At 34.7% G+C, this 13,979-nt stretch overlaps 4 protein-coding genes across 9 annotated transcripts in view; 3 read left to right on the forward strand and 1 right to left on the reverse strand.

Moving 5' to 3' along the window:
- The window catches only part of LOC115233417, a 6,419-nt gene extending 3,607 nt beyond the window's left edge, over positions 1-2,812 (forward strand). For both annotated transcript variants that reach the window (XM_029803816.1, XM_029803817.1), the window contains exons 3-5: positions 943-1,272; positions 1,441-1,716; positions 2,175-2,812. In XM_029803816.1, the coding sequence (XP_029659676.1) occupies positions 943-1,272; positions 1,441-1,716; positions 2,175-2,367 (799 nt within the window). In that variant the 3' untranslated portion in view covers positions 2,368-2,812. The remainder of the gene's footprint in view (positions 1-942; positions 1,273-1,440; positions 1,717-2,174) is intronic.
- Positions 2,813-4,543: 1,731 nt separating this feature from the next.
- Positions 4,544-6,471, forward strand: LOC115233418 (N-glycosylase/DNA lyase). The gene is made up of 3 exons (XM_029803818.1): positions 4,544-4,890; positions 5,078-5,383; positions 5,462-6,471. The coding sequence occupies exons 1-3, from the start codon at positions 4,799-4,801 to the stop codon at positions 6,048-6,050; spliced, it is 987 nt and encodes a 328-aa protein (XP_029659678.1). The 5' UTR covers positions 4,544-4,798; the 3' UTR covers positions 6,051-6,471.
- On the reverse strand, positions 5,132-7,958 carry LOC115233419 (SPRY domain-containing SOCS box protein 3-like). The gene is given in 7 exon segments (XM_029803819.1): positions 5,132-5,973; positions 6,423-6,537; positions 6,539-6,548; positions 6,614-6,841; positions 6,902-7,130; positions 7,236-7,471; positions 7,543-7,958. Coding segments are annotated over 6 exon segments (798 nt in total). The 5' UTR covers positions 7,568-7,958; the 3' UTR covers positions 5,132-5,973; positions 6,423-6,467.
- Positions 7,959-10,411: 2,453 nt separating this feature from the next.
- LOC115233421 (UPF0692 protein CG33108) lies at positions 10,412-13,412 on the forward strand. 5 transcript variants are annotated; one of them, XM_029803824.1, is made up of 5 exons: positions 10,412-10,676; positions 11,393-11,803; positions 12,070-12,402; positions 12,566-12,594; positions 12,658-13,412. In XM_029803824.1, exons 2-5 carry the CDS (start codon positions 11,589-11,591, stop codon positions 12,765-12,767), a joined length of 687 nt encoding a protein of 228 aa, XP_029659684.1. In that variant the 5' UTR covers positions 10,412-10,676; positions 11,393-11,588; the 3' UTR covers positions 12,768-13,412. The 5 variants fall into 5 exon arrangements, with proteins under 5 accessions (XP_029659684.1, XP_029659680.1, XP_029659681.1 ...); XM_029803820.1 differs by having other exon boundaries at positions 10,417-10,676; positions 12,566-13,412; XM_029803821.1 differs by lacking the exon at positions 10,412-10,676 and adding an exon at positions 10,735-10,980 and having other exon boundaries at positions 12,566-13,412.
- Positions 13,413-13,979: the final 567 nt, after the last annotated feature.

Raw genomic sequence — 13,979 nt, forward strand, 5'->3', positions numbered from 1 at the left:
TATATATATATATATAATCAAAACATCAACGCCTTCAACAAAGAAGCGATATAGACAATAACATAAAATTATATTACAAAGAAATGAAATAAAATCGGGAAATGATTTGATTGAACATACAGCGTGATAATAATAATAATAATAAAGTAACGTGTAAAATACAATAATATAATTGTTATTTCGTTAGATCCGTTAGAGCGAAAAAGGGGGATACAAATGGCACAAATTTATCATGTTTATTCGTTGACAGTAACCGCAAAGCCAACCGAGCTCTTAAGCCGAAAAGCGGCAAGTTAAGTAAGCAAGGATTAGGTCCTGCGACGTGCGGGTGTCTCGGAACCTTTACGTAGGGACCGGATTGGACCCTGGACCTAAACGTAGTTCGGTAGGTTGCCGTCTATGTTTTAGCCTCGCCTAGATGGGACTCATCTGCTGATGCTCTCACGAGGATACCACGAAATACCACAACCACGAAGCGTCACTTTGCACTTAAACGGCAGGACGAAAGCTCTTTTATCGTCGTGAAGAAAGTGCACACTCTGCTTTCTGTCCCAAGCGTTCCCACTCTTTCTTCCGAATTTGCTTTTATCGCGTGAATAATTTGTCGAAAAAATTTATTTTCTGGTATTTGTCTTCTTCTTTGTATTGCGTTACAGCGAAATACATCAGGAGATAACTAATTACGGAAATCGCGACAACGGAAAGTTTATTTTGCTTCGATATAATCTCGTCAAATTCTCTCTCTTTTTGTTGTAAATGTTATATACGCCGATTGTTTGCGCAGTTATAGTAAATCATGTCTTTTCATAATCTAAATAATAATTCGCTGAGAAAAAGAAACGACCGACGTCGTGTAAGAAAAAATATTTCCCGAAATTTAATATTTTTTTTTTTACTTTAACCGTTAAATTACGCTACAATAATCATTTATTCTTTCGATAGAAACACGGACGTGATGCTGCGACAGGTTTGGCTTCGGGAGTCAAGCAGAAAGCTGCAATTGATATATGCCGGCGAAACTTTGACCGACTGCATTGACGAGAAGCTCGCACGGTGGGATGACAGCGAGTGTTTGCCCAGCTCTCGCCGCGTCTATCACTATCACGATGACGGTGACGAGGTGTCGATCGAGGTATTCCAACTGGACGGCAAGGACGCTTCGAGGATACCCCGCGATCTCTCTTGGCTATTGTCGTCATCGGAGCTTCATTATCAGTGCGATCGCGTGAGAATGCGAGTACGAAGTCAAGTCGCGGCTCAAAATCGACATAGGTACGATCGCGTGACCGAGTTTACATCTCCTTCGACATCACCCTAGAGGGGATGTACCCCCTTCCCCCCCCCCCTCTCTCTCTTTCCCCCACGCCCCATGCTTATCATAACAATTAAATGCGTGACGAGAAGAAAAAAGAGAGTGCAAAAAGTTGTTTTGTAACACAGGAAATATTCGAGCTCGACAAACGCGACGGCAAACATCGGAAAAAAACGAGGCCGAAATCGGACCCGAAGAGAGCTATTCATGATACCGGGGACGCAATGGTGCGGCCGAGGTGACCGCGCTACCAAATATACCAATCTGGGCGGCTTCGGGGTGGCCGACGCCTGTTGTCGAAAACACGACACATCCTGTCCCTTTCACATACCGGCATTCGAGACGCGTTACGGCGTTTTCAATTGGAGAATATCGAGCATGATGCATTGCGCTTGCGACGAGCGGTGAGTAATTATTATTTAATGATCTCGCGCGCGATCTGTGAGAGAAAACACACTCGCATCGCATGCTCGAATGAACGTTTATACGTACCCCGCAAGTAGAATGATCGGATGATTGATAATGTACTGGATGGCCGAATAATTATTCGACTTTTGGACTATATTCAGCCACGCGAACCTTATTTTATAATTTAATCTATATTTTTCAACATATGCGTTATAAACGTCTATGGTAATATATCGCATCTCCCTCACATATCTTAGGTACGCGTCAGTAGTAGATCTCTATATGTATACATATCACGTGCGACTGGCACTAAACCATATATAAATGTCACAAATCAAATTTATTAACGATAAAAGAATTATCCCTCGCGCAGCAGTATTTTAATGCTTAGGAAGATGATTATTGCGTTCGCATCTGATATACAAAGCGCAATTTTTTTTTCCTGACATTACAGATTTCGCACATGTTTGAAAATGGCCGGGACTGCGTCAGCGGACTTTATAGGCAAGATCTTCTTCGATGTGCTGCAATCAAAGTGCTTTATTTTGAAACCGCAAAAAGTGTGCGTGAAGCGGACTTGGTGGGGCAAATGTCAACATCACGAATATCGAAAACAAGCTCACGTACGGGATAATGTTCCTTACTAAGGCTGTAAAACGTAAGAGATCGTGAGACGCGTAAAGAGATAATGAAATATCCTTCTTCCGGAGATGTCAATAGCAGTTCTCAGGGATGTAATATTTTATCGAATATTTATAATATATCAAAGAAAAAGACGAAAAAGGAAAAAATCGAATCGATTATTAAATCGAGATATATCGCCAAAGGTACGATTGACAATATATCGTAATATCTTTAATACGGAGAAGCGTTATTATATATTAAGTTTGCCGATAATCATATCAGACATTTTCAATTAAAACGTTCAGAAGCGAAGAGAATGCATTTACAAGTATACGTGAACATAATTTTCAGCTTAGGCTCATAGATGTCTTCTTCTCTACAAAATATTGCTTGCTATATTTCTCTGGGGCATATTTTTTATACTACAATATACTACAATATACTAAAAAGATATAATAAAAAGAAAAATGTTTGGGCGCATTTCATAATGAAATTTAGATTTGAATTAATTCATTCGTTTACTTTACCGTTTCTGCCGTTTAATTGCAAAATGTCATCGTAAGTATCGGCGATCCTTGTATAATGTAGAGTTAAATCTGTAGATAGAATTTATTAACTTTAAATATCACTGGCGTACTATTACCAAATTAATAAAATTATAATCTTAAACTTTTGTTCGTTAAAGCATTTGAAACTTTTAGATAGCATTCCAAAAATGTAAAAACACAAAAATAAAAAAAAAGATAAAATGCATAAAACATATGAAACATAATCGATACTATAAAAATAGCTTAGCATTTTTGATGAGATATTATTATAATACTGTATGTACTTATATACATTAGCTATTTACAAGCTGCACAAAATAATGTTTATATATATATATTAATATATATAATTTAGATGTAAGAGGATTAATTTTATCTCACTATTATTTATATTCCATTTACAAATACATATTTTCAATTCAAGATAATAATTTGTACAAGAAAATTTTAGAATAAGTCATTGAACTTTTCAGATATATTCTTTCCTCTCTCTTTATCTGTATGCAAATATTTCCGACTAAGAAATTGATTAGACACCTCTTAAAATAACTTATATTTTTACCTTTAAATATCTTAGTAATTAAATGTAATTAATTTTAATACCATTTTTAATCTAAAAGATATAAGCTAAAAAGAGAGACAGAGAAAGATATGTATATATATTCGATTTTTATCGACATTAAATTAATCAAAGATAGCGCCTATAAAGTTTAATGATTTATTTTAAAATTTATACATATATATTCGATTTAACCGGAAATGTAACGACCGATCCATTTACTGGATCTCTAGCGTACAAACACGTACATAATATTTAAAAGTATGTATATGTTTGTGTGTGTGTGTGTGTGTGTGTGTGTATGCGGTCTTGAAAGAATCGCACGCGTGCCCGTTTTGCGTAAGAATAAATGGCAAACTCGAGCGATTTATACATAAAATAGATTTCTGATATCATTTTTGCTTCTAAAATATATATCTCGACTATTTAATTATTACATAAAAATCGTAAATTATTAATCCGCGAAAACAGATAGAGATTAGACATATATATATATATTTGAAAGAATCCAAGAAAAGATATGAGAAAGGAGAGATATTTCCAAAAAGCCTCTTTCGCTTGTTGAATTCTTAAATGCTTTAAAAATTTATAAAACAAAAAATACAGTATCGAAAACATTCACAGAATGAATATTTATATTTACCACGACATAAATATAAAAGCACTTTTGTGCTAATAATTCTTCCATTTATTAAAATCAGAAATAATAATTATTGTAACGTTTACGCGCAAATCTCACAAATTTGTAAGTATATGTATTAGATGAAAATTTGAGATGTGACACATGCATCAATAAAGAAAAATTAAATCATGCAAAAAATACTATGCGATTTTTTTGTCTTTCACTAACCCTTATATATAAGTAGTGTACCTAAGTCCGGAAGTCTTTTATTTCTTTCAATACCCAGTACTTATGTCAATGAAAACATCCCCATCAGAAAAAGACAAAGAAAATTTATAATGTATCGTGTAAATAATTAATAAAAAATTATCCGTACATTATATAACTTTGAATCGCGATATCAAAATGATGCTAAAACTAAAACATAGGTGTGTAAATATGTGCCATCGGACAAACCTATCACCTATCAGCTGTGTCTACGAGTCCGCCAAAAAAGATAGTCACGTGGTCAACTGCACGTGTGCATCAAAGATATTTCACGCGATACAATTTATCTTTTCGTTGCTCGCGATTGATATATTGAATCTTTTGTTTAAATAATATACGTGCGGCATATAAAGATATATAATAGTATTAAATAAAAATGAAATTCAGCAATATTTGCCAATCGTTAAATGGCTAAGTTTGCGCGAGGTTACATGAAGATCGCATGACATCATAACGCGATGTATGAAACGAAAGTAAAACGGGGCAGTATTCCTTGTTTACGTACGGAATTGAATCTAGCTCTCACTTTGCATGGTGGTCAAAGTTTTAGGTAATGAAATTTATACAAATTTATATATATATATAATATGCGTGTAACCAAGAAAATGTTAATGTCTCAACAATTCAGAAATATTTTATAATTTTTCATTCATCATAGATTAGTACTCGTCAGATATATTTAGTTTGCGTTTTTTAAAAATCGTATCTCAAAACCAGAAATTTTAACAATTATTCAGATGGACTGATTGTGACGATGGATATAAAGGTATCTTTGATGGATGCATTTGGACTTTATCTCAAAATGATACTCATTTATTATATACCGTACAAGGACAATTAAAGAATCGTGTGCACTATGATAACATTCTGTCTGAATATCTTAGATTATCAATATCATTGAAGGAACATTATAAAAAGTGGGCGGAAACAGACACATATTTCCAGAAATGTCTGGATGAAAGTAATGCTGTGCGAATATTAAAGCAAGATGTTGTAGAGACTTTATTCTCATTTATATGTAGCTCTAATAATAATATATCGAGGTATATATTTTTAAATATACATAATGAGCTAATATACAAATTTATATTACTGGCTCTAGAAATATACATTTGTTTTAGGATATCGAACATGGTTGAAAAATTGTGTTCGTTATTTGGTCAGAAAATATGCTCAATTGAAAATAGAGAATATTACAATTTTCCAACAATAGAAGCCTTGAAGGAAAAAAACGTAGAAAGTATACTAAAAAGAGAAAAATTTGGTTATCGTGCTGCATACATAGTTAATACAGCGGACCGTTTATCAACATTGGGCGGGAAAAACTGGCTTCTAAATCTACAAAAAGAAAATAATGTATCTTACCGGACTGCTAGAGAACAACTGATGACTTTACCAGGAATCGGTCCCAAAGTTGCCGATTGTATATGTCTAATGTCATTGGGTCACTTAGATGCCATACCTGTCGATACCCATATCTTTCAAATAGCACAGGCAAATTATTTACCACACTTGAGAAAACAGAAGACGGTTACGCCAAAAATTCACACAGAAGTCAGTAATTATTTACGAGGATTATGGGGCCCATTAGCTGGATGGGCACAAGCTATTGTATTTTCTGCAAAAATCAATACTAAATCTAAATTAATCGGAAAGCGAAAACATGGAAACGAAAATTTTGTACAAGCAAAAGTTCTTAAAGAAAAATAATGTCTTTAACAGTAGATTATTTTATACAAAAGATTTCGAAAATTAATAAAGATGTTGACCGAGTGTGTTGATTTTAATTATATTTTGAATATGTGAGAGATTGTACGTCATTCATTATTTTCTTAAATTAGAGAGTAATTGTTTTTAATATTTCTCGTATATATTTATTATATTTAAAAAATCATTGCTTATGATAAAAATATTTTTGAAGATCTTTTTATCTTACATTCATGTATACTATTCCTCTTTTTATTTTTTAGTAGTGTAACAAAAATATTACGTTGTACATAAAATCTCCATTTTATTACAATTGATTATACATTTATATATATAAATATGCATAGAAATGAATTATGTATCTATATTAATTACTTGGCTATTTGTCACAGGCCTGCATGTAATATAAGTACTTTTTAATTAATGTTTCTTCTTTTTTACTCCAATACCTACAAGGGCGTAATCAAAATCGTCTAAAATGACATATTCAGTTATCATAATCTGTAACACAGAATTTTATATTGCATTTATAAAAAACAAAATACAAGATCTGTTAGAAGACGTACCGATAGATTTTCGTAGTATATCAGCAAATATATTTTCGGAAAGATAACGCAAACCGGGAAATGCTTTCGATAGGTATGCTTTTTGGAAAGGTGACAAGACTGCTAGGCAAGCAGTTTGCAGAGATACTGCTGTTGAGCAGCTATAAGTTAATTTCATTACGCATTTAGCCATAGTACAGCTTACTAATGGGTAAAGCGCAACATTGTTCAGCCTTGTAAAAGCAATACCTACAAAAGGACTAAAATTATATTTCTAGGAAGTGCATTTACAAAAATATTGTTGCTTACCTAGTGGCTTTCGATCGAGAAAAAATTGTAACGTACCGCTCCAAGCATCGAGATGTACACCCACCAAATTACCTTGACAAAAGGTCGTCCCATACTTATACTCTTTACCATTATGCTGTAAATATCCTTTATGTGAAAAACCCCAAGATTCTTGATCTCGTCCGAGCAGAGCGCAAAAAATCTCACCTGCATTATCGAGTTCTGCATTCGCAGTTCCCACACCGACCATCTAAACAAAAAAGTGACAAGAATTATATACATTGCAGAACAATGCTATTTGTTAGAAATAACAATTAATTTCAAGATGCATCAAACGAAAGGAAAACAAACTTACTACATCTGTACCATATATTTTTGTTATCATTAAAATCTCCCAAAAATGATGTCGTCCTTTCTCCAGTGGCTTGTTACCCTTCGCGACTGCTGTGCCAGTGCTATATACAGGATGAAATGTAACATTTAAATTATCATCCGATAATTTGATCGACGATGTCGAGTGTTTTTCATCCCAAGTCCATTCATGTTTCGTTGAAAAGAAGTCTATGAGAAATGCATAAAGTTTTTCTAAAACTTGAAAGTAATTTAACACTATTATTGTTAAATATATTCAAGCAATGACTAACTGTCTCCTGCTTTCCCACCTTTACCATTTGAAACTAAATCCATTCTATTTTGCGAATTATATGCCTCGATTATTTTATATTCGGATAGATAACATTCGAAGATAGCTCATTGCCTTTTCAATTGCACAAATCAACATTCGCAGATAGGCTATCCGTTTTTTATTATCGTTTACTTTTATCAAATTGCACGAAAAACATTCGATATCAAGTAGACGCGTATTTACGATAATAACGATGCTGGAGAGTGGAGAGAGCGTGACGGAAATTTAAATATGCAACCAATCAAAGAGAGAGCAGATTTAAAAATCTCAGTTAAAAAAAATATTCCGCATATATAAAAGCAATTCTCTTATAAGAACAAATATTTGTAATTCCGCGTCACTGACTGACACCTGACGCCTTCGATTTTCGATCTCGCACTCCACTCCACTCGGTCTTACAAAAGCTTCGAATCGTTTGATCGATCAGTCGGAAGTCGGAATCCGGAACCACTGACGCATGGTGTGAAGGGATGAAGAGTCCATCTTAAGTCCGTGTCACACTACGCATTGCGGACGCGGCTCGGATTTGAATTACGAACTGCGAATCTTTGACTTCTTCGTTCTGATTGGATCATATATTCTCATATATAGAAGATTGTGGTCGGAACAATTCGATTGGTTAATAAAACGATTCATAGTATTTGTAATGCCGTGTGAAAAATATTCAAAGTTCGATGCATCGCAAAAAAGGTGCGTTTAAAAATCCTACCGTTAATAATTTTCGAATAAAGCAAGTTTGATTGACCCAAGGTTGATTAGTGCCGGTCTACAATAGGTGATTTAAGCCCTAAACCTTAAGAAATTGACCAATCACAGTCGAGTATTCTCCTCATACTTGACTATGATTGGTCAATTTCTTAAGGCTTAAGGCTACAGACTTCTATATAACTAGACCGCTAACTCCCTTAAGCCCGTATCAGACTACGCATTGAAGATTGAGATTCAAGATTCAAGATTGAAATTTGACCAATCAGAATAAAGAAATTTTAGTCCCTTTTGTTCTGATTAGTCAAATTCTAATTTTTAATCTTCAATCTTCAATTTTCAATGCGTAGTCTGATGCGGGCATTAAAGCCCGTATCAGACTATGCATTGAGATTGAAATTTGTGTGACCAATCAGAATAAAAGAAACTAAAATTTCCTTGTCCTGATTAGTCAAATTTCAATCTCAATGTATGGACTGATACGGGCTTTAAGCCCATATCAGACTACGCATTGAAGATTGAGATTCAAGATTGAAATTTGACTAATCAGGACAAGGAAATTTTAGTTTCCTTTATTCTGATTGGTCACACAAATTTCAATCTCAATGTATGGACTGATACGGGCTTTAAGCCCATATCAGACTACGCATTGAAGATTGAGATTCAAGATTGAAATTTGACTAATCAGGACAAGGAAATTTTAGTTTCCTTTATTCTGATTGGTCACACAAATTTCAATCTCAATGTATGGACTGATACGGGCTTTAAGCCCATATCAGACTACGCATTGAAGATTGAGATTCAAGATTGAAATTTGACTAATCAGGACAAGGAAATTTTAGTTTCCTTTATTCTGATTGGTCACACAAATTTCAATCTCAATGTATGGACTGATACGGGCTTTAAGCCCATATCAGACTACGCATTGAAGATTGAGATTCAAGATTGAAATTTGACTAATCAGGACAAGGAAATTTTAGTTTCCTTTATTCTGATTGGTCACACAAATTTCAATCTCAATGTATGGACTGATACGGGCTTTAAGCCCATATCAGACTACGCATTGAAGATTGAGATTCAAGATTGAAATTTGACTAATCAGGACAAGGAAATTTTAGTTTCCTTTATTCTGATTGGTCACACAAATTTCAATCTCAATGTATGGACTGATACGGGCTTTAAGCCCATATCAGACTACGCATTGAAGATTGAGATTCAAGATTGAAATTTGACTAATCAGGACAAGGAAATTTTAGTTTCCTTTATTCTGATTGGTCACACAAATTTCAATCTCAATGTATGGACTGATACGGGCTTTAAGCCCATATCAGACTACGCATTGAAGATTGAGATTCAAGATTGAAATTTGACTAATCAGGACAAGGAAATTTTAGTTTCCTTTATTCTGATTGGTCACACAAATTTCAATCTCAATGTATGGACTGATACGGGCTTTAAGCCCATATCAGACTACGCATTGAAGATTGAGATTCAAGATTGAAATTTGACTAATCAGGACAAGGAAATTTTAGTTTCCTTTATTCTGATTGGTCACACAAATTTCAATCTCAATGTATGGACTGATACGGGCTTTAAGCCCATATCAGACTACGCATTGAAGATTGAGATTCAAGATTGAAATTTGACCAATCAGAATAAAGGAAACTAAAATTTCCTTGTCCTGATTAGTCAAATTTCAATCTCAATGTATGGACTGATACGGGCTTTAAGCCCATATCAGACTACGCATTGAAGATTGAGATTCAAGATTGAAATTTGACCAATCAGAATAAAGAAATTTTAGTCCCTTTTGTTCTGATTAGTCAAATTCCAATCTTTAATCTTCAATCTTCAATCTCAATCTTCAATGCGTAGTCTGATACGGGCATAACAAGGCCATAGGAGTAGGAGAGTATACTGTTTTTAGTGATGTTTAGACGGGGAGTAACGAAATGGGCAATTCCCATTTGCTCTTAAAAGTATACTCTCCTACTCCTATGGCCTTGTTATGCCCGTATCAGACTACGCATTGAAGATTGAGATTGAAGAATTAAAAATTAGAATTTGACTAATCAGAATGGGTGCGCGAGTCGTCGTCTTGAATCTCGTAGCTCGTAGCTACGTCTATGAGCTATGAGAAGCTTCTTATCAGGCAGTATATACATATGTATATATATATTTTTTTTTTGGCAGACGTCCGACGTCGTTTGTCGACGGACGTCCGCGCCAGCGCGAGCAGGGCCTGAACTCTAAACTCGCGTTTACATTTACAAAGATTGTACGCGATAAAGACATAACCGTGAAACTTGGATCTCGTCGTCAGTGTGTGTCCCTTAATTAATCGCGATACGAACTCTCGATAGCTCAGGGCGAGAGAAGCCGTAATATGGATGCATTAGAGAGAGCGTTAGTATTCCCATTTCAGAATTACATAATGTATATGCATGAGTCACGAATTGTCACAGGACGAACGGGCGAACGCAACGGTAGGCCGGACGTTGGGCGGCGAGGAGGATGAGGAGGGTGGGGGAAGAGGGGAACGTGTGCCAAACGTCAAAGTCATACAGCACGATATCTCATCTCCTCCTCGACTCCTCGTCTCGTCTCTTCTTCTCGTTATACGATAAATATAAAACAGCCGATCTCTGTGTTTTCTCCCCGGGCGAGCCAACCATCGCATTGTTCGATTGCATCTGTAATCGAAATATTAGTAATGTATTGTTCTGTATCCCGTTGTTACGGATGCGATTGTGTTGATCATTATTCTTTCCGATGTTTTTATATCGCGCTGCCATTAGAAATCTCGCGGAGGGTACGCTCCGAATATCGGTTCGTAAAACGCGTTGACATTCTCTTTGCACATTCGATTTGTCGTATCAGTAATTGCATTGTATTCGCATTATCGAATCTTTCAACGTTTTGAACGATCGACAGAGCCGAGAAGCATATTTTCATGACAACATGCCTTCTCCCTCTTGATCGACTCTTATATACGATAAATTCAAATAACGAAACTAATTCTTCGAATCGCGAATACCGATTGTGAGATGCTAAGAGTTAGTCGTACATTCGAACTAAATTCTAAATTTAAAATTATTTATACGATATTTATGTTTCGACAGATTTTGCAGAAAATTTCAAGAAGCTGTTTAGGATGAACAAAGGATATTCCAGTTGAATGTTCTCAAAATATCATTGTGAACAATGATAGAATCAAATCTTATCACATCTATGGATGACATTTTGTAGCTATTGAAACATTTCAAATCCTTTTATATTCAATCCAGCAATTGCCTATTTGCATTTGGACGTTAAGAAATGCCAGCACCACCTCCACCTCTTTCAAACTTGCCAGAAGCACCTATGTGTGAAAAGACAGAAGTCAATGATACCGAATCTCTGCCTCCTTGGGCTAAAATCACACTCACATCCGCAGAAGCCGAAATCGAAAAGCTGATCTCACGAAATGAGTTGAAAGATGCAGAGGTAACTTACTTCTGTCAAGTAGAACCAATTCTTCAAGACGGACCACAGTAAGTATTATCTTAATATGTTGGTCATCTTTAATTAAAAATTTATTTCGTTACAAATAACTTTTTAATGTTATTTAACATTGCACTGAAATATGTAATCCCATTTGAAAGAGATGAAAAATAATTTATTATTCCTACTTTATTTATAATTTATATCAATTTTCCATTTCATATATTAATTATCTATGTAGACAGTCGGTTAATCTTTAATATCTTTGTACAATTGTAACCATAATGGAGATATTAAAATATGAAATAATTCACAGATGTGGTTTGGTAGCACTTGCAATGGCATCGCAAGAATACACAAAACCAGTTTCTGTGAGCCAGCTTCTTGCCGAAGCTCGCGTTCGAGGATTCACGCAACACGGAGAAGTTTACAGCGTCGATTTTATGGGAACTTTAGCTGCGGAATATCTGCCCGATCACAGACCAGATATTCTAGTAGATTTACAACAATGCCCAGATACGTTAACTCATGCTTTGGCGCATGGAGCGATGGTGCTGATTCCGTACGATTCAGACTTTAACCACGCTCCATGTTTAAAGAGGGGCCATAAAGCGCATTGGGCGTTACTTGTGGGACTAATTTCTTCTAGGTACAGTCAATATTAAAAATAAAAAAATCTGATAGATTTAGAAATTATTTGTACTATTTATTACAAATAATTTCTATGATAGAAACATGATTATTCATGTTTTCTTTGTGTATTCCAGATTAAAAAAAAAAAAATTTATTTTTATGGTTATTAATATTTTTAGACAAGGATATCACGTTCTGGCGCGTCACGGTAAGTCACGTCACCTAGCTTGTTGGCCTTTACGCGATTTGATCGAGAGTAATGGCAATTTAGAGGAAGAAGGTACAGCGAGACACGCAGGAGGATATGTTATACCAAAAGGTGGTGTCGGAGGCCAAAAGGGTTTACGTGGCAGAGCACTGGCATTACATCCATACATATAGTTCCGTTGTCAAAAAAAATTGTAGGTAATTGATATATCGTGCTAAAAAAAGAAAAAAAAGATAAAATTTACCGATACAACATTATTCCGTATTCGCATGTGGTGAAGATTTCGAAACATAATATTTACGTACATACACACACATAGCTTCTGCAAGAATCGACTAATAATTATGTGTAATACGCGATGCTTTAATTAATATGTACATTTAAATTCGCGCGAAATATTTCACGCAATGTTAGTCACGTTATCTACCAAAAAAAAAAGCGTTTGGCGGAAATACGATTCTATAAGTGGCATTATTTTCACTTTATTCGAATTATATATGATGTAAATAAGAATTCCGGCAGGCCGAAATATGTGCACGCAATCAAATACGGACGATCGTCTTGATATAGTATTATGTCCCTATTAAATCGAAATGCAGAAGCGTACGCATATATGGTAAGGCAGGTGAGACACGTAAAGATGTTCATATAAGTAAATATATACATATATGTATTAGTAAGAGCCGTTGTCGAAAGTCGTGACTCGGATGAGAAGATCTAAGTATATTTCTTTAAATAGTACGAGTAGAGATTTTCGATAATGATTGTGATTTCCGTCTTATGTTGGTGCAATAAATAAAGACTAGATCTATTATATATATCAACAATCTTGCAGCTGCGTTTCAAGCGATATAATTTAATACTGGCATGCTGTATACGGCATTTGGTTTTATTAACATATATTTTGTATCTGTAGCTAGTAAAGATACAAAAAAACATCACGTAAAAAATTACACACACACACACATATATATATATATATATATTTTTTATTAATGTTATTAAATTATCGAGAAAGTCTGAAACTATGGCGAATTAATCTTGCGCTAAAAGTTGGATGTCGGATGTCGCGGCTCAAAAAAGGAAAACAAAAACGAGTACCGATACTAGTTTGTACGGTTTAAATTATTGTTATCAACGGATTAATAATGGAAAAACGTGAGACTTTGAATAATACTTTTCTTCCGTGTCTTTACGACATGACTAGTTTTAATGTGCTCAGAATTTATATTGGTTTCTCGCAAAATATAGTATTATACGATTTCTCGTCGTCTGAGAAAAAAAGCGCCGCTTTATCTGAAAAAATTTTATTATTTTTTAAGAGATTATGTTTATGTTTTTTAATATTTATTTATTGCTATATAAAACCAATGCATTTTTCTTTA

Source organism: Formica exsecta, unplaced genomic scaffold (genome assembly GCF_003651465.1).
Source record: "Formica exsecta isolate Colony F162 unplaced genomic scaffold, ASM365146v1 scaffold175, whole genome shotgun sequence".
Classification (NCBI taxonomy): Eukaryota; Metazoa; Arthropoda; class Insecta; order Hymenoptera; family Formicidae; genus Formica; species Formica exsecta.